Here is a 26,381-nt window from a genome sequence, read left to right as displayed (position 1 = left end):
AGAATCCCACTGACATCAGGGTCTTTGGATCAGACTTCATAAGAGCAAAGCCAAAATGGCATTATTTGTTATTGAGGAACAAATATATACACCAGACACAAATATTCACTAATATATGGAGTAATATCAGGCTCTTGAAATAGGCTGGATAGCGAGCCCTTCAGTCTGACACCCTCCAACAAACCACAGAGCAGGTAAGGGCCTGCAGTGCAAACTTCCCTGTGTTGCTCTGCTAACATGCCTTAGCCCTAACCTAGAGGGACCACCTCTAGGTGTAAAAGAATAATGTAGCTTCCAGACCTTTTCAATTGGCTTTTCTGTTGAAACTCCCAATCTGCTACCAAAATGTCCCTGCTGTAAGAAACTGGGTAACCCCTCCAAATCTTTAATGGGACTTATTTGTATTTCACCATAGGAGAATAAGATCCCACAATGCTAGTTAGTACCAATTGTGGTGATTGTTTTTGTGATGTAGGTGCTTATCACTGGGAACTGGACAGAGAGCACCAAACAAGTTTGACAGGAGGCACTGAGCAGCCGGAGAGGATCAAATAATAAAAGGGGATTACATTTCAGTGAATTTCCCACACATACACCTCCCATTTCATAGCCCTTCTCTACAGTCGAAATTTTATAATCTGAAAAATTTCACTGACATTTCCCCAGACTAAAAAGGAGAGCAAATATTTCACAGAACTGTTTGTGAATTCCCTCAATTTTGATTAGCTATATCCTTGATCCTGATTGGGCTCACTAGGTAGTAGCATAATAATAATACCCAGATATTGAAAAATACATTACCAAGTTAGCTTCGTTCCTATGGTCTACTGCTTGTGTCAGAATCACCATGGAATTCTTATAAAAAATGACAAGGGACTTCGAGCAAATTGCTCCATCAGTTGTACCACAGTAGTAGTTGTCCATGTGAATCCAGAAGCTCTGAGAGTCAGGCTGGATTGGCTTCACCAGGAGATAGGTGCAATTCCCCTGGAAATTATAATATGTTCCATCGAAAGTCACGTAATGTTCATTTCCCCACCCACTGCAAACACCTAGAAAGTAGAGACAGGCTTAAAGTTTGGTTTACTTTGGGCTTTCCAAATGTATGTTTTGTCAGTGACATTTGAACTCTGTGATATCTGATAGAGTTGCATCTTGTCACACAATGTTTCTTTGGCCAGTCTGATAGTATGACCTTTTTCTTTGTGACATTTCATCTCCACTGATATACTCATTTTAGTGGTCTGGTTTTGGTAGTTCTACCAGATTCCCCATGCCATAACAAAGATGAAGTGTCCCCTAAGAGAGGGCCACAAGAAAAGTTGTATAATAAGATATAACACGTTTCAGTGTCCTACATATCCCTGATCTGATACAAATGCTTTCTTTCCTTAGCCTCTTCTTTCCATACTCACTCACATATGGTCCTTTTCCATCCATTCTACTTTCCATTCTAACACCCCTACTGTGCCATATCCCTGCTCCCTTCGGCTTCCCATCTCCCCTACTTATTGTATTTACTCCCTTACAATTCCTTCCTAATATTAATTATAGAAAGCTACACAATAAAAATGACTGGTTTAAGTACTCAGAGTAGTTTGCTTCTGCCACAGTGATATGCACATTTAAGTATGAAGCAATCCCATTGAACCGAGTATAATGCAGAGCACAATTTGAACACATGGATATACGTCACTTGAGACTCAATTTAAAAACCTTATGAAAGTCAGAATCTAACTGCAATATTACTTACACTGACACTCAAACACTTCACAGCAGCCAGTTTCATCATAGTGTTTTGTGAGTGGGAAACCATTGACACAGAGGTTTAATAGCTGAGGAGGGCAATTCACTTTGGACAGTTTAATATCGTTTCCACCTCCCAAGCAAGTGGCAATTTGACAGTTTCCGAAGTCCCATGATTCATTAAACTGTTGACATTTTAAAAGAAAGAGGAAGGGAGGGATATGCATGAGAAATTAGTGTAATTTTCAGAGCTTTAGTACATGTAGGGAACAGGCCACTCAATTAAACACCTAGCATGAAGAATTTCATGCTATTTCATTCATTATTTAACTCTGGGGCTCTTGAAACATAATAATCAATGAAGACTTCATACCTATTTCTATGCAATACAATATTTTGTATAAGACCAAGTATTGCGATCATGACCACTTCTGATCTTTAAAGACCAGTTTGAAAGAGTAGTTTCCTAACTTACTTTACACTTCTTGCAGGGAAGGCACAAATATGATCCACCTTCGCATTGCCCGGATGTTCTGTTGCTAGGCGCAAGACAGAGAACCTTCATGGATCATATTGTTGTGTGCTATCCATTGCTTAGTATGATATTTTTGTTCACTCACCTTTCTAGGAGGACTGAGATATGAACAGTCTCTCATAGGAGTTACGTTGGGAGCAGATGTGTTTGCTGCACTTGGAAGAGAGTTTTCACAACGTCCATTCTGTAAAGCTGAATGACAGTGGTTGCTGGGCTGCTCAGGAGCTGTGCTCAGTCTTGGAGTGGTTGCACATTCTCCCTGGATTAATTCACTGTGGCATGAGGCATTACATACGGAGTAAAAACACCGACCCAAACCATCAGTTGTCTGAGATATGATACTCCCTGTGAGACCAGAAAGTAAATTACTAGAATTGAATTGTCCATGAGTTTGACATACTTTACCAGTGATGTTGTCATGAATTATCAGTCTCCATGTGGCACAGTATCACTTTGAATAGGAAAATTCCTCTTCTCCCACACTGGCTACAAACTGAGCAGTAAATTTTACTGGCTTGGAATGACTATCTACAGTACAGCTGATGGCCATAACCAGTTGTGATAGTCAGTCTACAGTTCTCTGAATCCAGCATAGCTGGCAGAGACTGGGAGAACCTCTCATTCATTCAATACACAACTCTTCTGCCCATAGATAAGTACATTAGTCAGAATTGTACATGTATACCAAAGAGAAGCATTAGGCCATAAGGTAATGTTTGTTAGCTCCATTGTGTGCAGTGTTCACAAAACAAAGTCAAGGGGATGGATGGCTCAGGATGCTGGCAACAGAAATAGCAGGGCCTTTCATCAACCATCTTTGGGAGAAAGTTCATATTCCCATGTCGATTTTGAGCCTTACATTCTAGAGAGTTTGGGTTCAGGGTTTGTAATGTAGCCCCCTGAAGACTGGATCTGGACGAATGGATCAGATCCAGGTGCATTACAAAGGAAAAATATAAGAAGAGTATCTGGCTATGGTATTGTGAGTATGACCAGTTTAAGGATATTTTAGCCAGTTCAGAGATCTGACTGACTGAAGAACAATGACTGTTTTATAATTAGAGAACTGATGGCTCCAGCGGCAGGAATCTGTATTTGCTCAAAAGCAAGTATTTTACTGAACAGCCAAACATTTCTACCCCTATACAAAAATGACATAGATGAAAGAAATATTCAGTTAGACTGCTACTCACCCTGAAATATCAGGTGTCCATTTACATTGCAGTAGCATGGGGATGCCCTTGTTATGGCTAGTGCTGATGTGGAAGAAGGTGCTTCTATAATGTTCTCTACTCCTACAATAATTAAAAACAGGTGACATTCTAATCCTGTATCATGAACCAGAAGATGCTAAATTTAATCTCCCCCCCATCATCTATAGTAGCCTATGTAACTGCAACACATGGAAAAAACAGAAGACAATAGAAAGAAGAAAAGTCAAATTCACTGGTCTTCCATTCCTCAAATCCCCCTTTTATCTCTCTTAAAGAAACCCTCTTTGCCCTTTCCAATCCTCCAGGACCTCACCTGACCTCCGTGACTTTGGGGAAGTGATTTCTGATTCTTCATCTGCCCTTTCCTTGGGCTTGGGCCCTGTTGATTTGGAGACATGCAGGTTATTCAGGTAGTGTTTAACCAGCCCACTTCATTTTGCCTTTGACTGCTCTCTTCTTTTAAGCTGTTATTCCATTACATGTCCTCTTACTGCTATCTCTGCAGTGACAGGGCTACTGAGCACTTTGCTCTATCCCTTGTCATTTGTTCTCCCACCCAGTTGACTAGAGCAGCTATACTCTCTTTTCCCTTGTCCAAACTTATATCTCTGCTCTTTGTGCAAGAAGCAGTACATTGGGTCATTTTACTCTTTGATTTTGCTTTCTTTACTATATTAATGCTATGTAATTTCTCCTTCTTTCCATTTATTTGTTTTTCGTTGATTCCTGGTTTCAGTTTCAGGTCCTTAAAAAGCCCTGGGTGCAACTACATTGATCTTTCACTCCCTCCCTGCCATGTTTTCTTTGCAATGGGAGTATTTTTTGGTTTGTCTTAAATATGGGGTCTTCCAGAAACAATCAGCTGGCTGGAGGTGCTTTTCTTTGCAAATGATGATCCATGCGGATTGGCTGACTTCTGGCTGCAAGGCAAGTGTAGCAAGGACAGTGCTGTGAGGAATGAGCTGGGGCCAGGAAAAAAGGTTTAGAATAAAAAGTTGGCATTAGAGCTATATGATATTGGTACTGTTGGCAGCTGGATGCAAATTAGAGCAGCCCTGATGTACTGGGAATCTGCAAAAATGGCATAAAACCATCTTTGCCCCCATCTGTCTGGTCCTTCAGCTCAACCAGACTAAAGAATGTGGCTCCATCTCTCTGGGACTTGTACAGTTTTGAATTATACGCAGCTCTTACATGTACACTGTATTATACACATAGAATTTTTCAAGGACTAGGAATCTTGGCACAATTGCAAACTTTGATATCAACTAAAATACACCAAAACTTATATAAACAAACTCTAGTACCTGGCTCCTCTATAGCAGGCACCATTGTAGGAGATGTTCCACAAGGAATAAATGTTCTAATGATATTCCCATTAGGGCCACAGACAGCCTTCCAGCAGCTGACCCCATCTGTTTGACTGTATATACTTTCATTTAAGGTGTAGGTCTTTTCCTGGTAGCAGCAGAGGCAGTCTGAGGCAGTGAGAGGGTAAATGCCATGGCAGCAGATAACATCACACCACAAACCAATATAAACAAAGACAAAATAACCCAGATTTGCCATAATCCACCCCAGACCATCAACTGTAAAGTAAAAGGTGCTCATGGCTGCAGCGTTCACTCTGTCTTTTGGTGCAAATATGTGCTTTAGAATCTAAATTTCATTTTAAACAAATGGATCCCATTTTTGCACCACTGGTGGCCAGAAAGCTGGCTTGACTAGTTCCCTTGTGTAAAGGGAAATACTGAATAGCATAGAGTCATTAGGTTTCAGAGTAGCAGCCATGTTAGCCTGTATTCGCAAAAAGAAAAGAAGTACTTGTGGCACCTTAGAGACTAACAAATTTATTTGAGCATAAGCTTTCGTGAGCTACAGCTCACTGCATGCATCCGATGAAGTGAGCTGTAGCTCACTAAAGCTTATGCTCAAATAAATTTGTTAGTCTCTAAGGTGCCACAAGTACTCCTTTTCTTTTTATAGGGTCATTAGTAGCATAGAACTGCTATTTTAAGCCAGCCCTGTGCATAACAGGCATTCCCATAAGAAAGTGGATGTAGATGGGATGTCCCTATGCATTGGCGAGACCCTCTATGGCACAGTGGCTTTCCAGGAAGCTACTGGACACCAACATTCACCAGCTAATGGGGCAGGTAACCACTATCAAAAACTTTAAATACACGAAAAGCCTCTCAGATCTCCAGGGAATGTGTGCTGAAGGTAATAAAGGGGAAGCTGTGTAGTCCAATGAATAGAGCATCATAGTGGCATTACAGAGAACTGGTTTCTACTTCTAGCTCTACCGCTGACCTGCTGTGTGTCCATGAGCAAGTCACTTAACCGCTGTTTCCCCACCCACTCTTTGTCTGTCTTGTCTATCTAGATAGCAGGCTGTTTAGAACAGAGGCGGCCTTGCATAATGTGTTATGTACAATACCCATCACAGCGGGCCCCATATCTGTTGGGGCTTCTTTGTGCTAACAGAAAACAATTATTAATCATCAAGCTGATGGGAAGGTTACCCTTGGAGTCCTCTGTGCACAGTTTTTCTTTAGGGTTGCTGTGGACAAACAACAAACAAATGTGATTAATGCTTTGTTGCCTTAAATCCTTACAGAGTAGCAAAATAAATTCACAACTGTATCCAATTAAAAAGAGAACCACCTTCTGTTAAGAAGCTGATGAGAGCTGAACTGCAGAGATTTCCTACTAGCAGAGCCCACGTAATGCCTGGCTAATAGGTGAACTCTATCCAAACCTCTTAGTATCCCACTGACCTACCACGACACGCAGTCAAGCAGGGAGACACACTCCCTTTGTTCCTCATCGTAATACGGCTTCTCAGTGCTGCATTCTGGGTAACAGCCTGGAAAGTAAACAAAGAGCATGGAGACTTTTGTCTGAGTAGTAAAGACCCAAATGCAAACACACACACTGGAATAGCTGTAAAAGATATGTATTTATCTTCACAGACAGAGCTGGAATTCTTCATGAACAGATCACCTGTCCCCTCTTTTTTCTCTCCCTATAACCAGCAACTATTCGTTAACTATAGATGACCAATAATACTCTTATAAACCCAGCATTAGTGACCCTCTAACTCTGCAAGACTTTGAAGGCATCAGGTCAAGTTTGCCCTGACTTACGCCCCTTGATGTCAATACAGTCACATGGGGAGTAAAGCAGGGAAGAATTTGGCCAGCGGTGCTCTGGGGAAGTTTGATTAGTCTTCCAAGGAAAGACAAAGCGACCCCATTGCTTAAGACATTCAAAACAAAATTGGACTAGTTTAGGCCCCTACAGGAAAGCACTTAAACATATTTTGACCCATCAAAGGCAAACAAGAATTACCTTCTAAACTATACAGCAGGTTACCACATTTTCCCTGTGGATTCCTGCAGGTCTTTAGACAGGGGGCTCCACAAGGCCTGTAGAACCATTCATGTTTGTCAGGTGGATTGTAGTAATCACAGAACACAGCTGGAAGAGAAAAAATGCCAAATCTCAGATAATGGATAAGGTCCATGTTCTAATTCTTTAAAGCAACAGGGCTCGCTAGTCATGCACCTGCACAGAAGTTAGGATTTTATCCTTCTTATCTTGAGTATGACTCACTGTATGGAGAGTACTTCTTAATGTGCATTTCTGTCTGTGAGTACTTACGACAAATGCTAGGTCTCCTCCAGTCAATACAGACACCGACTTTATTACAGCTCCTTGAATAAGCAGCTACTGAGGTACAGAAGCACTCACAGTCTCCCACACTGTCACAGCCACAGAAGTCAGACACACAAGACTCATAATATGGCATCGGGTTGATCTAACAAAATAACAAAAACTCTGTTATAACACGTATTCCTTCTCAGTAGTTTGTCTTCAGAGGAGACAAAGGGCTCTAAAAATCTGCCATTCAGTGTCAGTTTCTTTGGCAGAATCTGGATGGGCCTATGTGGGAAGTTGATATTTAAAGGGATTGGGCTATTTGACTAGCATTTTAAGCTGCCTTGTTTTCATTTGCTTGGATTGTTTTGGTAGAGCTGGACCTTATAAATTTTTTGATTCAAATGTATAAAATGATGAAACCTGCACTGAAGGTACCTTTAGAACATATGCTCTGTAGCATAGGACTAGAGCTGTTTAGAACAGCTATCTATTGTGAGACCTTTCTAATAGGCAGGTATCACTTCAAAGTAGCTAGGATAAAATCCTGGGTCCACTGAATTCAACTGGGCCAGGATTTCACTTGTCTTTAGCAACCATATGCTATATTATCCCAAAGGTTTCCAGCCAGTTCTTAGATATTACCCTCTTCTAGCCAAGCATTATCTTTTGGGTCTTTGGTCATTTAAAACAAGTTTCATTCTATATTTCCTTGAGAAGAATACAATGGGATTTCACTGGTGTAACAGTGAAAGGGTGGTCTGTGTAGCTCTTCTGCTCTTGTGTATGTATAAAGCTCTCTTCAATAGTAATAGGATTTGTGTATGTAAATCTGCTGCACAGAGAAGATAGAAAATGCCTCTGAAGTGTCAAGAGTATTGAGAAAATGAGAGAGATCACCTTACTGTGGCAGGCTCCGAAGACATTGCTCTTGATAATGCTGCAGTGCTTTTGCCCCAGTACAGATTTGAAAGGCTGATCAGCACACAGGTCAGTCATGTTTATGTTTGAGCAGCTACTGGTGACTTTCCAGCTGTTCCCAAACTCCTGCACTCTCATCTCCACTGACTGCCCTCTGGTGGTAAAGTCATTCTTTGAACGGCCATCAAAATCACCACAAAGGCCACAGACTTTGCCCTGAAGAATTTATACAGATTATAAGAAGTGCTTTCTAAAAACAAAATGAGATCTGCTTTTGCACGGAAAATGAACTAACAAACTGCTAGTAAAAGCCTAGTAAAAATATTTGCAAATTCCAAACATTCCCGAAAACACACCAACCTGCAGAATACTTCTTGGAAAGAACTGAGATATAAGTAACAAGATGTAGCCATTAAAAGCCTATATAGCCCTGTACTCTGTCCAGGCTTTACATCTAGCTTCAATAATTTGAATATTTCATACTGATGTGATCATGAAATAATTTAACTATGGCAATAAATTAGTGCCCTCTTACCCATTAGAGTGAATTCATTTTCATGCCAGGATTTTTAAACACGGGCTCCATTTTTGCAGGCATAATTTTGAGAAGAACCCCCCCCCCAAAAAAAAACAAAACAAAAACAAAAAAACAACAACCCACCTCTGACAGTTCATTACTGAAAGAAAAGTTGAGAGCACCATTAGTCACTGGCACATAATTGGCCACCATAGAAATGGAGGCACAGTTTGAAAATCAGTCCCTCAGTTGCTGCAGTTGTACCCACCTGGAAAGAGGGTGCCACCAGAACCATTACTGTGGTCTTTTGGTCCCACATGAAGGTCATTCCCAAGGAAGTTTCAATCACAATGTAAACCCCCCTGAGATCCAGCTTGTAATTCTTTACAGCATCTGGCTCAGTGGTTATCTCCTGAATTTTTCCTTCCAGGAGTCTGATTTCAATGTTCTAGAATAAGGAATTAAAATGCACTGAAGGAAACAAGGATGGAGTCACAACTGACTAGGAAACATGGCATTACAGACAGACAAACTTTTATCCCATTCTGTGCAGGAGTCTCATTCAGATCATTGCATCACACCCCATCCTATTTCTTCTACCCTTGAACTTCTGCATCTTGGCCAAGGTCCCACTGGGACAATTTACACCCATGCACCATCACTGAAGTCAACAGGGCAGAATTTGGTCCCATGACTCCATGGCCACAGAATCTTTCAGGGTAGCTTCCTCAAAAAGCCTTTTCTTGGTCACAGAAATCCACTTCTGCTGGAAATTCAGCTGCCATCTTGAGTTCTGCCTCATCAGCTCCCTATAGCACACACTCAGACGTGCTGGAATTCTCTTATAATGCCTGCCTGTCTCTTCCTCTTCCCATCCCTTAAATGTCCACACTCCCTTCACACATTCATCCGTTGCTGTCTTCCCTGCTTCCCTCCCATCCCCATCTTAAATGCCCAGTCCCCCCAGCACCCACTGATCTACTCTGTATGCCCATCCCTTCCTACCCTCACCTACCACTTCTTCCTTTTTGGCCATAGGGCTTCATTAGGGACATTTATTAGCTGCATCACAGTGTTAGGGTATAGTAAATTCATGACTCACAAAATTAAGTCAGATATCCCATTCTATCAGCTACTCCCACATAATCCAAAGTTAAGGCTGGACTCACCTCCAAAATCAATGTGATCTTCAAGGAACAGATGGACAGTGATTTCCCACACGCATTGTTCTGAGTTACAATTCGGAAGGTGCCATCATTGGGGTTATTGGGGCAAAAGTCCTTGTACAAATAAAGAAAACCATATCTGATCTTGTTATCTGACTAGCACATGTCTTAGAAATGTCCACGAGGGAGTAGTAAATGATCTATATTTCTAATAATTGACTCCACATTTATTGTCTTTTTTTTTTGTTCAGAAAAAGTTACAGGTGGGATTTTCAGAAGCGCCCAGCATTAGCCTATCTCTTCTTATGCTGAAGTCAAGGGGAATTTTAATAGGGAGAAGAGGTAGGTGAATGCTGAACACTTTTATAAGACCCCACCTGACATGTCCAAAAATATACAGGAAAACCATTCTGTAATGCGTTTTTCGCTCTGCACAGGCTCTTCACTATGAGCAGAACTGCAACCTCTACATTTCAAAACACTGAAATAATAGAGGCCTTGATTTCTACCTCCCTGCAAAAAGAGTTTCACTGCATCTAAGGTCACTAACATGCAGGTTTAACCTTCAGATGTTTCATTCACAAAAAGGCGTTGTCACTTTAGGACTGCCTGGGCTGTAGAAGCATTTGGTTTTTCATGAGGACTCAGAATTAGCCTACTCCACAAAGCCGTGCTGTTAGTGAAGTCAGTAGTGTTACACCAAGGATAAACCTGGCCCTCAATTATGTTCGCCATCTAATAGCACACACCCAACAAACAGAACACACTGGAATCAGGCCGGCATTATTTGGATGTGGGTTGGGAGGGCCAAATGCAAAAGGAAGTGTAAAGAAATCTAAACTGGTTAAACATACAGATTACACTACTTTAAGACCAGATCTCTTTATTGCTGAATGATCACCTAGAAGCCAATGGTCCAACACAAGGAGTAAGGCCATGCTGAGACTAGGAAAACAGGTCATGTTTTAAAAGGTTAGCTATCACCAACACAGACAGGGTTTTACACCTTTAAACACATGCTTGATGGTTGTGGTTAACCCTAAGATTTCACCTAGTATTTTTCTAGTCGAGATATGGCCCATTCATATCAAAATCTGGCCCTTAGAATCTCCACCACTTCTCCAAGGATACACTGCAGCCCCTTCACATCACCTCTGAACTGTGCCCTGAAGTCTAGCTGTGTTATGGAAGTCTAAATTAGGGTAAATTGGTGGAAGGAAGGAAGGTATTTATCAGGAAAAGTAATATGATGGCGTGGGCTGGTGACACCAACTGTGCTACCTACACGCAACTCTGAACGTGGCCCTGAGTCAGCCTCCACACCTTTCCCCCCAATATCACAGGACAGAGAGTACCCCCAATTTCATTATTATCTCCTCTCAGATTTACTTTTTCAGTTAGCTTGGCAGTCTTAGCAAGGAGACCAGGGACAGTGAGCCATGCTACTCAGCTGTCAGGCAGAACCTTCTCTTCGAGATACCAATGCATTAGTCACTCAGCTCAAAATCCTGTGCCCTGTGCCCAGCTCCCTGTGCTTCAGCTCTCTCTGGAGAGAATGCCTCCTGCTCTGTAGCTCCTACTTCAAACCAGAGATGAAGTAGAGATTACAGTCTTAGTGTCTCAATTCTACCAGGGTAATGACTAGTGCATCTACATGGCACAGGATTCATCAGTCTTGCTCTACCCCTTGCATCTGTGTGTTAACTTAGAGGGAGACGCCAAGGAAACCAGTGCCCCTTGTGTGGGTGTTGATATCCTGATTGCCCTGCCCTTGTGTGGTGGAACATCACCAGGTCTGATATAGTTTGGGATCTTCTATACCCATGCAGCGGTGGAGGGGCAGGCTCTTATCGGTGCCTATTATACTTGCATGTGATAGCCATCTAGTTACTCAAACAGCACTGCAACTTGAGCCAGTGAAGAGCAACAGCTCTCAGACAGGTAACGATGCTTTGTTACCTGAGCAAGAATATAATCGCAATCTCCTATGAAATCAAACTTTTCTCCATCGAAGCTCAAGTAATGTCCATTTCCGTACACAGTGCACGTTCCCTGGCAAGGGTTCTCTGTGCAGTTCCACTGTCTGTTGTTACATGTGCTAGGAGATGGAAGGCAAAATATTACAATCTTTACATCAAAGATGGTTTTACATAACTCTGGATAGTTATGGAATTACTGAACATTTAAATTAATCCCTTTTAGTGGATCACAGAACACAGTGGCCTCTCATACTAGCAGTGTTGGACTGTATGGTACTTTGAGGCCTTGCTTTAATATTGTCTTAACAATCACAAAAAGAACACGAATGTTTAATATTGAATGTCAAAGCTGGGCTTCAGGCAGCCAGAATAGTAGTTAGAGCCAGAATCCACAGTCACAAGACAGGACTCAAAAGTCAGCAGGATCAGGATAGCAGGAGGTCAGAAGCAAACAACAAACTGGAGACCAGAAACAAAGTTGGGAACCTGGGTCAGGATGCCAGGGAGATCAGAGGCAAGAGATAAACTGGAGGTCAGGAACCATAAGTCAGATCGGAGGAATCAAGCCAGGTCAGGATACTAGAAAAGCAGGCTCAGAGAGTAGGATGCATACAGTGTAGCAGGGTGAGCCCAGTTGTTCAGACAGCTTCCTGATCCTGCTGCTGGCTTCAGTAGAGCCAATCAGCCCTGGGAGTGCACCAACTGGACATCAGGGGTGGAGCCTCATACTGAAACTGCACTTCATTGATCCTAACTAAGCTGCTGCTAGGTGGAAGGTTGGAATATAGCGGCTCTTGTAGGCCTGGGTTCAAGACTGTGGATTGTGTCATTAAGACACGTATTTGACTTTTACATTTTGTTCTTTTGGTTGTTTAAATTGCATTAAAACAACGAATGAATTTTCCCAGTGTCACCCACATAAAGACCTGGAACCTGATAGTGAGGATTTTGGGGTAGGTCACTTTGGAGAAAGCCATTTCAACATTAATGAAGCATCATGGGAAAAAATCAGCTCTTAGTTACACAGGTGTGTATCCCATGTAATTCCGGTGACTTCACTGGAATTACACCAGATTCAGATCAGTGTGACCAAGGGCAGAGTACTTAGCCTGTGACCTCTTAAAGGCAGGGACTGTAGTTTTTTCCTACGTGTGTACAGAGCACCTAGCACAATAGGACATTGATCTTGATGGGGCATCTAGGTGCATCTGTAACATAAATAATTAATAATGGTGGTTTGGCAGCACAGATTAATACTTAATGCGCATACAAAATGGTGATCTACTACCCACAGGCCAAACAGTCTTATGGCTTTTGGCTCTCCCTTAGTCTTTGTGTCCCACTGAAATGCTTGTGAGGAGATGGATATGCCATTGTCACCTAGATAGCCAAACATTTATTTACTCTTCCTGACAGATCTACAAGATGTTTCTGGACGTCTCCTCCTTGTTGAGGTGATCCTTCAAAGATATCAGTCCAACATGCTCAGCCACAAACTGCAGGCTCTGCATAAACTATAGCAGCAGCTGGAGAAAGGTTGGTAAGGACGGAAACCACCACCAGCCTCACCCCTGTACAGCTGTGTCATGAGAGGCCACAGTCTTGCTTTGAACCAGGCAGGGATTTTCATGTTTCAGGCTTCAGGCAGTTATGTGCATGACCAGTTCACAGAAGAGGTCAAAGGTAATTTAAGGTGGGGATGATACCTGTTGTTGCCATATATGCATATGAATTGGTGCAATGTGGTGCAGACAGGAAAGAGTAACACCTTTCCCCTTTTATACCTGGTGGAAAAGTGGGGTACTGAAATGAAGCTTCCACAATGGATGGGAAGATCCTGCACAGATCTCAAAATACATCCTGTTTCTGGGCATTAACTCTCATTTTTTTACTGGCCTGCATTTTACAAGTTATTACCTTATGAAGAAACAAGTTATAAGATGTTGTGGAATATCATACCATGTGTTACAGCGGACTGTGATATTTTCCCCAGGGTTATAGAAATTTCCTCCATGGACACAAGGGCACTGGTCCTCAGCAATGCAGACCCCTTTACCATCAGATATAAGCCCATTGGGACACATGCAGCCAGAGACACATTCTGTGACATACTGTGAATATACAAATACAATGCAAGGTGATGTATTAATCATCCAGGAAGGAGAAAGAAAAAGTGGAGACAATTTAGCTCTGGTTGCTACATTGCAGCTGCCAAATCAGAAGTCAAGCTGGTAGCTTTCTAAGAATCAGGTCCATGATATTCATTTGGAACCCAACTGGTTTACAGATCTATGGCTTTCTGTGCATTAATTTATTCTATACCAGTGGGAAATAAGATTTTAAAAATCATCAAATTAGACTGCTGCATATTCATTAACATGACAATGACAGGCATGGTGACAACGTGGGTAGCTATCGCTTCTCTACTGTTATCAGTGGAAAAGGTGGTTTGTGAGCAGTGCAATATTAGCATTTGTTATGCATGATCATGCATGCAAAATAATAAATAAGCCATGCATGTTCTTATTGATATGAATTTAGCCCCTTACACACTGCATGTCCTGTGTCTTACAACTTTTCTGACACTCAGATCCAGTTGCTCCTGGGCCGGCAGAGCTGCAGTCAAAGTAAAACATAGGAGCAGGACAATCTGCAAGAGGGAAAAGCCATTACAGAAGGGTCAGTTGGTGAAACTGGAATGGATGCCATCAAACAATTTGTGCCAACGTAGACATTTCCCAAAATACTGACTGAGCATGTCAGCTAGGACTGGGGGAGTTTCTTTTATACAATTTTGAGCTGTTGGCTGAATTCAACAAGTGAAACTGACAGACATTTTTTGTCTTTTCAGATGTTTTCCCCATTGAGGAACTTTACAAAGAGTAAATATTTTTCTTTTCTATAAAATGTAAGACTAATACTCCACTGATTTTCCTTATGAAGGTCAGTCTCTGGAGGTCTCAACTGTACTTATTAAAATTTAATATTTTTTCTCAAAATAATTTTCCAATATAAACAAAAATGTTCACAGAAAATTTTCATTTTGGTTGAATTTTTTTTCATTTTGAGGAAAAACCAGAAAAAAACGTTGTTCAGTAAAATGTTTGGGTTTTGGTAACATTTTTCAGTTTTTTGGTTTTTAAAAACTGATCATTTTACTGAAAATTTGAAGTGAAAATGGTTTTGGAAAACAAAAAAATTGTTAAGTTTTCTGTTTAGTTATTTGTTAAAAACAAAAATTCAAATCGGATGGCATACGGGAAATTCCTGTCCCTTTCCCCTCATGGGAAAAGGGTTTCTTATACTGGGATGTGTGTCAGATACAGCCTGGAAATCCTGTGGAGCAGCCTTGCTGTAATGCCCAATCCCACATTTGTAGTGTTGAGAGACCTCACAGTTAGAATCCTCCACCCTCTTGCCATTGGTTATCCCCATATCTGTGCCCTCCCACTTTGGTATAGAAGGGGAGATGCCAGGCTTAGACAGGAGCACGCTGCAGACAGCAGCTGCTCCCCCCTTCCTCTTGATCCAATGAACCTTGCTTCCACTTTATGGTTTGAATAGACTTGGGGGACAGGGAAGCATGGATCCCCCATCCTTTCACACTTGTCAGTTTCCACTGGCTTTAACTTCTCTCCACTGAAGGATTGAGTACCCAACCCTGGACATAGGAATCCTTTGAGTCAGGTGCTGGCTTGAACCAGAGAACCAACCTGTCAGGAGCAGAGCCAGCATGAAGCTACTGATACCACTTGTTCCTTGTATAACTGATTTTTTGTCAGGCTATTAAGGATCCAGGGAAGAAGCAGAAATTATTGGATGACTAGATGGACCAACCTTTGAAAGCAGAGCCAGCACTTCACATTGACAGTCATCGCTAAAAAAAAAAAAACCTGCTTCCACACCTTTAGGATGCAAAAGACCAAGTTCCTCCCTGAGAGGTCTTCTGAGAGATCAGTAACCAAGCAGTATTAAAAGGCCTTGATATTTTCTATCTATATCAGATCAATGGCATGATATAGAATTGCTTGTGAGAGAACTCATTCATACATATTCATTTGTACACATCCGTACACATATCTCTATTTCTACCCTGTCAGAGATTGGAATTATTTGTGATATTGGAAAGAATGCCCTTTCTGGAAAAGAAGAAACACAGAGGTGACAGACACCTCACAAATTCTAGATGTGTGTACATTTGAGATGATGTGTTCAAAAGGACAGAGTCCGAATGAACCATCTTTCCATCTTTGAAGGACTAGTTATTAAAATGACCTGAAGCATCTAGAAGTGAAAATTACCCTTTTCTCATCTCATGAACTTTGAGAGATATATCTATTTTTGAAGAGTTCAGCAAGTTTGATGACATTTTTATAAAGAAAGTTATCAATAGGCTAATACTCACCACTATAATTAACACATTTCAGGGAGAAGCAAGACATGCATACAACACAGCTATCTGTTAAAAAAATCTGACAAATACATTGAAAACTACTTTAAATTCTAAATTACAGCTCAATGGTAGAATTTAGCAAAATCTCACCTTTTTTCATTATAGCTTCTCCAATGCAGTCTAATCTTCCTCGAATACATTTGCTAAAAATATTTCATAAAATGAGAAACATCAGCTCTTCTCACATGTAAACGAGAAAGAAAACATTATCTAAAAGCTCCACCACACAGGAGAATATCAGCCACACCACAGTGAGTGGTTCATGTAATCACCCATATGCCAAGATGGAATTATCACCTCAGAGAGAGAGACAGAGAAGGGCATACAACTTTTAGAGTTCTCTCACTTGCAACAGACTTTTTTTTTTATCTTTAGGCAGTTCACTTCAGCTTTCTGCATCTGTTTCGCCATGGTACTTACCTACTTAAGAGGGGTCTTGCGATGCTAAATTAATTAGTGTTTATAAAATACTTTAAGATCCTCCAGTGAAAGGTTCTGTATAAATGCACATTATTATAATTACTGATTCTCTGTTATTCGGTGTAATATTCTGAGCTGGTTGAAAATGCCAGTTATTTTTCATGGAAAATTAAATCCTTTTATTGTTTTAGTTTCTGTCAATTTCTTGATTATTCAATTCTGGAAAATTTTGATTCTCAAAGACCATTTTTGGCTCCAACGTATTCTGTTTTTGAAAAATGTAAAAAATGTTCTGATTTCCTCTCTCATTTTTCATTTCAAAAAGAAGAAATTTTCAGTGAAAATAAAAATTTTCCGCAACAAGTTGTAATACTGGCAAAAAAGCCATTTTTCACAAAATTACAAAAAAGTGAAATTTCAGTCAGTCCTAATACTGCATGAGGAGGACTCCTGAGGCCAGGCCATTCATAAATCTACCATTGTGTCCCACATTTGCTTCCACCCCTACCATTCTTTTTTCTTTTTCTGCAGCTCATTATTCCTTCCCCACTTCTCCACTGCCCTCCTATCTCCCTGCTAATGTCCCTTCTACTCTGCTAGCCCCTCTGACCTCCCTCCTCCTGAGTTCTGATCAACTCTCCATTTCTTTTCCCTTTCCATGCATTCCACCCCTGCCCATTGCAGCTAATCTCTCCTCGTGCTCCTACCAACTATGTGTGCCTCTCACCTCCCATGTTATAGAAGCCTTTTGTTAACTCTTAGAGCACTTGGATTAACCACTTCGGGGTTTGTCCATTGGACCATGGTGGAGCCAGTATTGTTAAATAGAAAATCTCATCATTCCTTGGTATGATATAAATTCGTTCAGAGATTATTACTTGCATAGACTGCAGTGTATGTTTAACATGGCAATCCATCTACCATACATTCTTCGGTTCATCTGAAACAACTTACCACATGAGTTTGTCCTCTTGGAACGATTTCCCAGCTTGAATCGTCTTGTCTTTATAGTAACATGGACAGTCATCTGGAGACACGCATTCATCAGCATTTAGGTAGGTCCCCTTGGGACAACCACAGCCCTCTACAGGAGTACTCTGGACATTACACAGCAGATCAGGCTCGCCCAGGGAGCGGCAGGAGTGGTTACAGAACTTCACATCATAGCTGAATACCATCGTTTCAGGACAATCCTTAGAGACATCTTTGCAAGACAAATAAAACAAGGACTGAAATGGGTTTGTGACCTGCAGTGTTAAATTTCACCTCTTGATGTAGGTGATAATTACATATACTGATAACTACATATACTGAAGGCTCTTCTCCAAAGGAAAGTGTTGTATCCCTCCTTGCCTAAGGTATTTAGAATTAATTAGCCAAAACACTGAAATATATACAATGCTATCACATATCAGGGCCCAAAAACTACATACTTCTAACATGTCCTTATGTTTAAAAACAAACAGCAGCACCCCCAGCACTTACGCTGACTGAGGTTTTTCCAGGCTGCACAGTTCCCTGTGTTGTTCCCCAGCAGGTCGGACTGCCAAAGCAGACCTGCTTTGCTTTCTTTCTAGATGTTAGAAACAGCATAATTGCCCACCATTAAGTTACCACACTGCTCTTTCTGAGCAAGAATATTTATTCTTAAAGCAAAAGCATGAAAGAAAACATATCAAAAATAATAAAAGAACCTACACACATGCTAATGAAGCTTAGCAGAGATCACCCTCCCCTGTCCAACCCCAACAAGGGCTCTGGCAGGAGTCAGTCCTTCAAACCCCACACAGGGGCTTCTCTGTGGCTACAAGTTTGTAACTCCTTTTGCTCAGAACAAGAACCCTCATGAATAGGTCAAGTCCTTCCAGTTCTTCCCAGGAAAAACTGGGGGCTCCCTTGGATAGAAGGACCTGTCTGTTTGCTGGATCAGAAAGCAGGGCCTGAGTCAGTTTTAACTGACACTATTTTATCCAAAAGTCCTTTCTTTGTCTGTTGGTACTAAAGAATCCAGTTTGAACCAGTATATGCAAGCCTCTTCAGGTGGTGGCACCCCTCTGGAGGTGTTATAACCTGAGAGAATTTGCCTAATTTACACACACACACACACACACACACACACACTGTTCTTTGCTCCTGGAGGAGCTGTGGTCACCCTCTCCCATGAAATTACATACAGTCCCTGGCCCACAATGATACATAAACTTAGTACAGTAAGATCACTGAAGATATGAGACTCTCCAATTAGGAGTAATTTGAAAAAAGAACGAACAACAACACTATTATTGTAAGTGCTGGGCAGCTGCCAGAGAACTCTCTGCTGATGACATGCTGTTGCCAAGGAAACGACATGTAGATTCTAGAAGCTCTCTGGAGAAGAACAGAAAGATGGAATCACTCATGGAGCATCCTTTGGGAAAAAGAAAAGCAAAGCCTTTGGACTGAAAGGCGAAGTATCAAGTCTAACAGCCCTCAGTTATCCTTTTGAGCAAGGCTGATCAAACTGCATAGGCTACTGAGGAGCGGCATCTTCAAATCTCTGCACCAAGTACATGGTAAAATAACCTTGGCTTACTCTGAGGGGTAAGTGGCTCATGCCATTTTAGCTGGTGCCAGATTACAGGGAAGAGCCAGAATGGCGGATATAACCATGAGGAGGGGCAGGGCAGCGCAGTGTCCTCCATGGCTATTGGCCAATCCAAAGGCCTCTAAAAGGGAATGAGACTTGGTGGTGTTTGGCAGTCCAGGTCTAAATTTGATGGAGGGCTGAGCCAAATTTTGGAGCCATCAGAGGGACAAACGCTGCTCCATCATTCTGCCTTTGCTGCATAGGTAACTAGTTCAAGGATGAGAGCTCTACTGTGGGATTTTCTGAGAAGATGTTTGATTACACTATTCACTGTTAAAGATGTGTAACCTTTGAGGTTTGAACTGCCTTGCATCTGGCTGCAGGCATGTCCTTTTTTAATGTCTCTGCAGTATCTGAAAGAGCCTTGGAAATCAAAGCAGTGTGAAACACCAGTGAAATGGAGCACACTCTGGCCTATTTACTCATTCTCTTATGAATAATGCTGCACAACAGATTTTATTCTTAGCACTAGTATGTTCCCAAAAGGGTACTTATTCTTCTTTACACAAGTCTGAAGGCAAAGAAGTATTGTGAAGGTTGAACAATCAGTATTTTTTTCCCAGCATTAGAGGGTAATTTGGGTATTGTTTGAAGCTGATATTACCAACTTCATCATGAGTGAATGGAAGTTTTGTTTCTTAAACCAATGCTACAGCCCTCTCCTGCTTTTCATAATGTAGTTCCTAACTTTTGGCACACACTGGAGTGCATCTTGTTCCACAATTCTTCACCTGTCACGAAAGCTTTCAATAGACAGACACTGTATATAATACATACAGCTGTATGTTTCTACTCCAATCAGCTGTAGAATACACTGTGTTCCTTTTGAATTACTGTACCAAAAATTTGTTAAATTGCTCGTACTGTAATTTTACATTCTTTCTACTACTCACTACTCTAATTACATTGTTTACCTCATCTGGAAAATTCAAGTAGCCTCAAAGGCATGTAATTAACCAATAGATAGACAAACTAGCAGATGCAAGGGGAATCTAAATTGCATATATACCATTATCTTATGGCTTTATATTCAGAATGGTTTCCAGTCATGAAATCATTCATAGGAAAAGTGAGATCTTCCAAAACTGCTGTCAATGAGAAGCTATTCTCATGCCAATCACTTGGGAATTATTGCAAACAAACCGCACTTATGATAGCAAGAGTTAATCAGGTGAATCCACTGATCATCAATGGAAGCATGACAATGCAGAAATAAAAATGAAGGTAATGGAGAAAACTTAGTCCCCAGGTGTTTATCCTCATACAGTACCAAGCGAGGTCAGTGGAAGGTGTACCATTAACTTCAACAGTGAATTGATCAAGCCCCAAAGAAGTAACCCCATTTAGCAAAAAGAAGTCTGTGATGTTATATATACCCATTTATAAGCATAAATGCATTTACCCATATATACCCCAAAGACTATTGAAACGGTCTATAGGAGACACAGATATCTAGTAGTAAGATCAGAACGCTGAAAGCTAGACTCCTATATTATTCCTGTCTATTCTACTGACTTGCTATGTGGCCTTCTGAGAGTCATTTATCACTTCATGCCATAGACTACCCATCTTTACAATGCGGATATTAGTACTTAAATTACAGGAGAGTTTGTGGGCTGAATTCATTAATTCTTATGAAGTATGTTATGATCCTCAGATGATATGTGCAAATACACTTTATGCAAGAAACTAATACTTTAATGTAACATAAAAAATCAGTTTAATTAAAATGGTGCAAGTTTGTATAGAGGTATGGACTGTAATGGTAGATGTTGTCGGTCAGAAACTGAACAGAAATGGATCCTATGGCAGCCAAGACTAAAATATATTGAGAGTCCTTTGTATTCAGAGTTTGCCTAATTCCTGACCATGCTATGCCTTGATTTAGCTAAGGATATTAATCCCTCATTTTCATGAATGCTAAATTCATCCATTATTCCCATAGAAAGAACACACAAGGTCAGTCCCTCGGCTGGTTTCAATCAGTGTAGCTATCTTGACTTCAATTGGGGAACATCAATTTACAACAAGCTGAGGATCTGGCCGAGAGCATACTTCTATCCTAGTTCTAAGATACCTATCACCTTGGCATGTGAGCACAGAACATAATTGTTTCAACAGCGTCAAAGCTCCAAAATGTGTTCTCTATGCACATACACATGTTAATATGTTACACATACCACAGACCCCATGCCTCCAGCCCTTCAGGTGTACTCCTCTTGCAGCACAATCCCTGGAGTATGTAGAGAGCACGCTACACAGGGCTGCTTCACTCTTCTCAGCATTACAAGTGTCATAAACACAGTTCTAGGCAATACACAAGGAAACGGATATTATGATGAGAGCCCGAGCAGCAGAAACAAAGAGCCATTTTAAATATTTATAGGATCATAAGCTCGTTGCCAGGGAGACTTAACCCTCAATATTGGAAAGCCAAATAATGTTCTTTTTTTGGATTACAAAGCAAATAAATTCAACTTTATTATGGGACAGTGTTTGCAACTTTTAAGGTACATGGGTTATTGCCTCCTCCTAATGATACACATTTGGTTAGCTGAGACTGAAACCCTGATCCTCAGTCCTCCCTGACATCAGTGGGAGGACTGGGCCAATAAATCTCACTGAAATCAACAGGAGCAGCAAAATTATCCACAACAAAATTCATTCCTGGTTTTGGTTAATTGCAACATATTTTAAACATAGCTGGCACATGAGTTTTCAATGAGCTTTAATAATTTGGAACATTTGAAAGGTAACTTACAAGCCATTTTTTAAATGGACCCAAAGGCACATTGGACAAGACAAAGTTAAAATCCCAGGTGATTTCTAAGTGACTTGTATCAAAAAAACACTGGATTTTTTTTTTCAAATTTTTCAGAAACTTCTTTACCTTCAGAATAAACATGGCCATTTTCAGGCCAAGTCAGCTTTTCCGTATCATAATTACAGAGATGCAAAATCAGGGCTTTCTAAGGACAGTTTGTTGCCATTTTAATAGGGAGTAACTAATGTCTCTTCACCACAAAGAGTAAGATATAAAAGCTGCTGATGTTGAATATATTCTTTTTTTTAACATCTGAATTTTAAATGAAGCTAAGTGTGAAGCCAAGATGTTTCAGAAGCACTGATCTGTATTATAACATCTTTCTTAGAAGATTCCTTAAGTAACATGTTAAATTACCTTCTAGGTATAAACAAAGTGCACAGAAAGCTAGTGTCTTACCTCCATCTATTCAGTTTCTTTTATTCAGACCTTAAGACCTAAAAGTCTTATCATTTCACAATGAAAATGAGCTAGCACCATTTGTGGCAAGATATCAAACTAGTTAGTTTAAATACCTTGCTGGTTATGAAAGCCCCAGTCCAGCAAAACACTTAGGCCTATGCTTCACTTTAGACATATGAGCAGCTCCATTGACTACAATGGGGCTATGCATCGGAGCTCATCAGCCTCCTTTTCTTTGGAATCTTTTTGGTGAAAATGGGTCTGTGATGTTGTCTAATTAAAATATAATCACGCAAATCATTATTTCTACCACTGTTATATAATTGCAATGAATCTTATATAAAATGTAACTCATGGCCAGAAAGGGTTAAACAGCTTGCAGGCTGAATGACCCAACGCCAACCTTTAAAGTCATGTTAGAAAGGTATGTGAATGGTAATTAGGACCATTCATGGTAAATAAGCTAGAACTTTGAAATGCAAACCTATATTGTTAGAAGTTAGAAGCAATACTGATTGTGTGTATCTTAAATGCTAGCCAGGTAAACAGACTGTTCCTGTCTGTCACTATAACTATTAATTCAGAGATCAAAAGGGAATATTAACATTTAGATAAATCTTGGGTGAAATAATGTCATTGTCTATATGTCTCTTCAAAGTTTGTGATGATAGTGGTGTTTAGGAAACAGAAGGTTACATCAAAAACCTATTGTTTACCCAGGACTGCATGGTCAAGTGGAGGCTAGAAAACCGTATAAAAGACCATTGGGTCCTGATTCTGTCATCTCAGATCTGCTTGAGCTTTGTACAGGGGAAGCTTAGGCCACAAGGACTGAGATCCCAGTTCTCATTGCTCAAACACCCTGCAACGACATTGGACTATAACCTATGGACTATTTCTGAAAGAACTCTTTGCAACTACAAAATTCAAAGCTCACCATCTCTGCTTTGAATCTGAACCTCAATGAATTGAACCCATGTCTGTATGTATATTGATCTTTTACTCATACTCTCTCTCTCTCTCTCTCTTTTCTTTTTTAATAAATTTTAGTTTAGCTAATAAGAATTGGCATAAGTGTGTATTTGGGTTACATCTGGAATATTCAATAACCTGGGAGGTAATGTGTCCAATCCTTTGGGATTGGTAGAACCTTTTCTTTTATATGATGAAATTAGATTTTCAGAAATCGTCATCATATTTGACGTGGGTACATGGATGGAGGCCTGAGGCTGGATTACTTTAAGGGAACTGTGTTGTTTGAACTTCTGAGTAACCAGTAAGGTATAACAGAAGCTGTTTAATGCTGGCTTGATAAATCTAAATATTGAATTATCCACCAGCTTTGAGTTTTGTCTGCCCCATTCTTTGTAGCTCACCCTAATTGAGTGATCCCAGCTGGTCCCCACTGGGACCCAGGTCACAGTGGCATAGTTGTGCTAGGATACACATTACCACAGGTTAATTGGGTTTTTGGATCAGAACCACATGCTTGTCAAAAATTAATTTTGATATTGGAGAGTTTAAAGGTTACAAATCAGTTACAATGAGTGACCCATGATCAAGATCCTGACAGAAAAAGCCTGAAAGAGTTGTGCTCACAGAGGGAGTTGTCTTTTAAGAAAAAGCCCCAGAGCAGGAACTGAAAGATCTGTTAATTGCCAGTGATAAGTAAGTAGACCCAGCGAAAATGCTTTTAGTGAGAAACCAGCAGCAGTTTGAACATGCACAAAAAATAGCTGATATGAAAAGAGAAGCTGCTGAAAGAAAGCAAGAAAGAAAGCAAGCAAGAAAGAAGCCCATGCAAGGCACATGGAACGGCTGGCCGCTGAGGAGAGGGTTGTCAGACTTAAGATCCAAATCAAAAAAGCAATGGAAGAACAGCAGAAACTGTATCATCCTGAAAAGCCAGCTCCTCTCAACAACAAAGATAGGGATAGAATCTATCCAGTTTATAACAATGTTCTATGACTCTAAGCAGTTGTCTGTGTGTAAACAACTATACCCCAACACTGCCACCTTTTATGTAAATGCTTTTAGTGTGAGCTCGGATAAAGATAGCCCTATAACTTGTGCAGAGAATGTAAAAATCACTGGTAAAAGCTGTTTAGGGCAAATTACAGCTTCTAATACCACTCTGTTAAAGCAGATCTTGTCAAAAAGGAAGATTACTTACCAGATAAGAGTGTGAATATTGTAAACCTCTATGAGTTTACTGTAAGTGTGCCTTTAGCCAAAATCCACCTTGAGTGGAATGGTGTTAAACAGGAAGCTATAGCTGGTGTAAGGAAGTTATTGCCTAAGGATCTTTTGATTGAGGATGATATTAAAGCTTTGTTCAGTCAGGTTGACATAAACTAGTCACAGGAAAGAAATAATCCTAAACCTGTGTCTATTAAGAGCAAGGACTTGCCTATGGAGCGTTTCTCCGAATGTTTGTCTGAGAAAGATAGCTGTTTATCTGTGCAAAAAAGCAGTTTGTCTGCAAATGAAGTTTCTGAATGCCTGTCTAGTATCTCAGAAATGAATCTGGAATTAAATAAAGCACAGAGAAAGCTCTTTGCTCAGGAAAATGTTTCTCTAGAGCAGATTAAAGTTGATGGTCAGGTTAAAGCCCTAACCGAGGAAGAAAAGGGTACATTCTTGGTGAGTAATGGATTGTTGGCTAGTAAAGCTTCTAAAAGTGAGTCTAGCCAATGTAAAAGTGAGTTACTTAAAGTAGCTCAGTATGAGCCACTGTCTGTGGAAAGCAGAAGTTTGTCTGTTGGAAGTGGCAACTTGCCTGTTAAGGAAGCTGTCCCACTATCCAAGCATTTGTCTGTGAACAGCCATAAGTGCTGGGACAAGGGAAATGATATCCCAAGCTGTTTGTCTGTTAAAGGGGAATGTTTCTCCAGACAGAAGGAGACAGAAGAAGGCAGGCAAAAGAAGCCTGTCAGCCTGTGATGGTTGAAAATTTATCAAATGACTCAGAGTTGATTCTGGATACAACTAAAGCCCAGGAAGAAAGTGGTCCTAAATTTGTGTCTGCTAGAAATAATGACATTGTAACCAGGTTGCTTTCAGTTAATGTCAGAAATAGCTCCCAGAGACCAAGCAATTCTGATGCTTCTATTTTGCCTGTTGCTAGTGTGCTGCTGGGTAAAGATATGACAACCTCATCTTATCAGGTTGATATCATAGCCAGGACACAAGGAAAGCATAAAGGTGATTTGACTATGCTGCCCACTGACAATGTGGAAACTTGTGACAAGGAAGAAATGGTTCCTAAGCTTGTACCTGTTGTCAGCAAAGAGAGCCACAGGGGAAAAAACACTTCTAACCCTTTGACTATGAAGTTTAGCAGCTTGCCTGAAAGGATGTTGTGTAAAAATCCTCCTAATGTGCCAGAGGTGATTCTGGATGCAAATGAAACTCAGCAGGTGTTTGGTGATTTGTCTGTTGTGCCAAAGTCGGTTCTGGACATAACTAAAGCTCAGAAAGAATCTGTTGCCGTGCATGATATTGCAGAAGGAAAGGAATTTCTGGGTGAAATCTTTGAAGTCTGTGAGAAGTCAATAGCTGTGCCTAGACAGGATGAAAAGGAATTGCTTCCTTTGATTGTTAATGGGCCACTGTTGATAGTAAACAGTCTCTCCTCTGAGGAAAGTGTGTTGGTGCCTAACGGCCAAAGTCTTTTAAGTAAAAATGAATCCACTGAATTTGCTTTGGAAAAAGCTAGAGTGGATAGCTTAAAGGAGGTTTCATTAGCTAATATTGGAAGTGAACAGTCTGTGTCTCAGGTTCAAGGAAAAGGCTGGATTCCTGGCTTTACACAGAAAAGCAGCCTTATGAATAGCCCCATAGAACTTTGGATTTGTCATGTGATTTCTTAGTAAGCTCTAATGTATCTGATGCCTTGTGGGTGCAGAAATTGGT

At 40.6% G+C, this 26,381-nt stretch overlaps 1 protein-coding gene across 3 annotated transcripts in view; it reads right to left on the bottom strand.

Moving 5' to 3' along the window:
* LOC140912580 (mucin-5B-like) overlaps positions 1-26,381 on the bottom strand; it is a 65,434-nt gene that overhangs the window by 14,064 nt on the left and 24,989 nt on the right. For all 3 annotated transcript variants that reach the window (XM_073347195.1, XM_073347196.1, XM_073347197.1), the window contains 19 exons: positions 21,421-21,547; positions 17,569-17,818; positions 16,285-16,337; positions 14,291-14,391; positions 13,701-13,852; positions 11,722-11,860; positions 9,766-9,876; positions 8,865-9,044; positions 8,059-8,295; positions 7,162-7,318; positions 6,850-6,978; positions 6,280-6,364; positions 6,021-6,058; positions 4,803-4,973; positions 3,809-3,874; positions 3,475-3,576; positions 2,367-2,626; positions 1,754-1,931; positions 802-1,052 (listed from right to left, as the gene is read on the bottom strand). In XM_073347195.1, the coding sequence (XP_073203296.1) occupies positions 802-1,052; positions 1,754-1,931; positions 2,367-2,626; positions 3,475-3,576; positions 3,809-3,874; positions 4,803-4,973; positions 6,021-6,058; positions 6,280-6,364; positions 6,850-6,978; positions 7,162-7,318; positions 8,059-8,295; positions 8,865-9,044; positions 9,766-9,876; positions 11,722-11,860; positions 13,701-13,852; positions 14,291-14,391; positions 16,285-16,337; positions 17,569-17,818; positions 21,421-21,547 (2,787 nt within the window). The remainder of the gene's footprint in view (positions 1-801; positions 1,053-1,753; positions 1,932-2,366; positions 2,627-3,474; positions 3,577-3,808; positions 3,875-4,802; positions 4,974-6,020; positions 6,059-6,279; positions 6,365-6,849; positions 6,979-7,161; positions 7,319-8,058; positions 8,296-8,864; positions 9,045-9,765; positions 9,877-11,721; positions 11,861-13,700; positions 13,853-14,290; positions 14,392-16,284; positions 16,338-17,568; positions 17,819-21,420; positions 21,548-26,381) is intronic.

Source organism: Lepidochelys kempii, chromosome 6 (assembly GCF_965140265.1).
Source record: "Lepidochelys kempii isolate rLepKem1 chromosome 6, rLepKem1.hap2, whole genome shotgun sequence".
Classification (NCBI taxonomy): domain Eukaryota; kingdom Metazoa; phylum Chordata; order Testudines; family Cheloniidae; genus Lepidochelys; species Lepidochelys kempii.
Note: the sequence above shows the minus strand (reverse complement) of the source record. Positions and strands in the feature narration are given on the sequence as shown.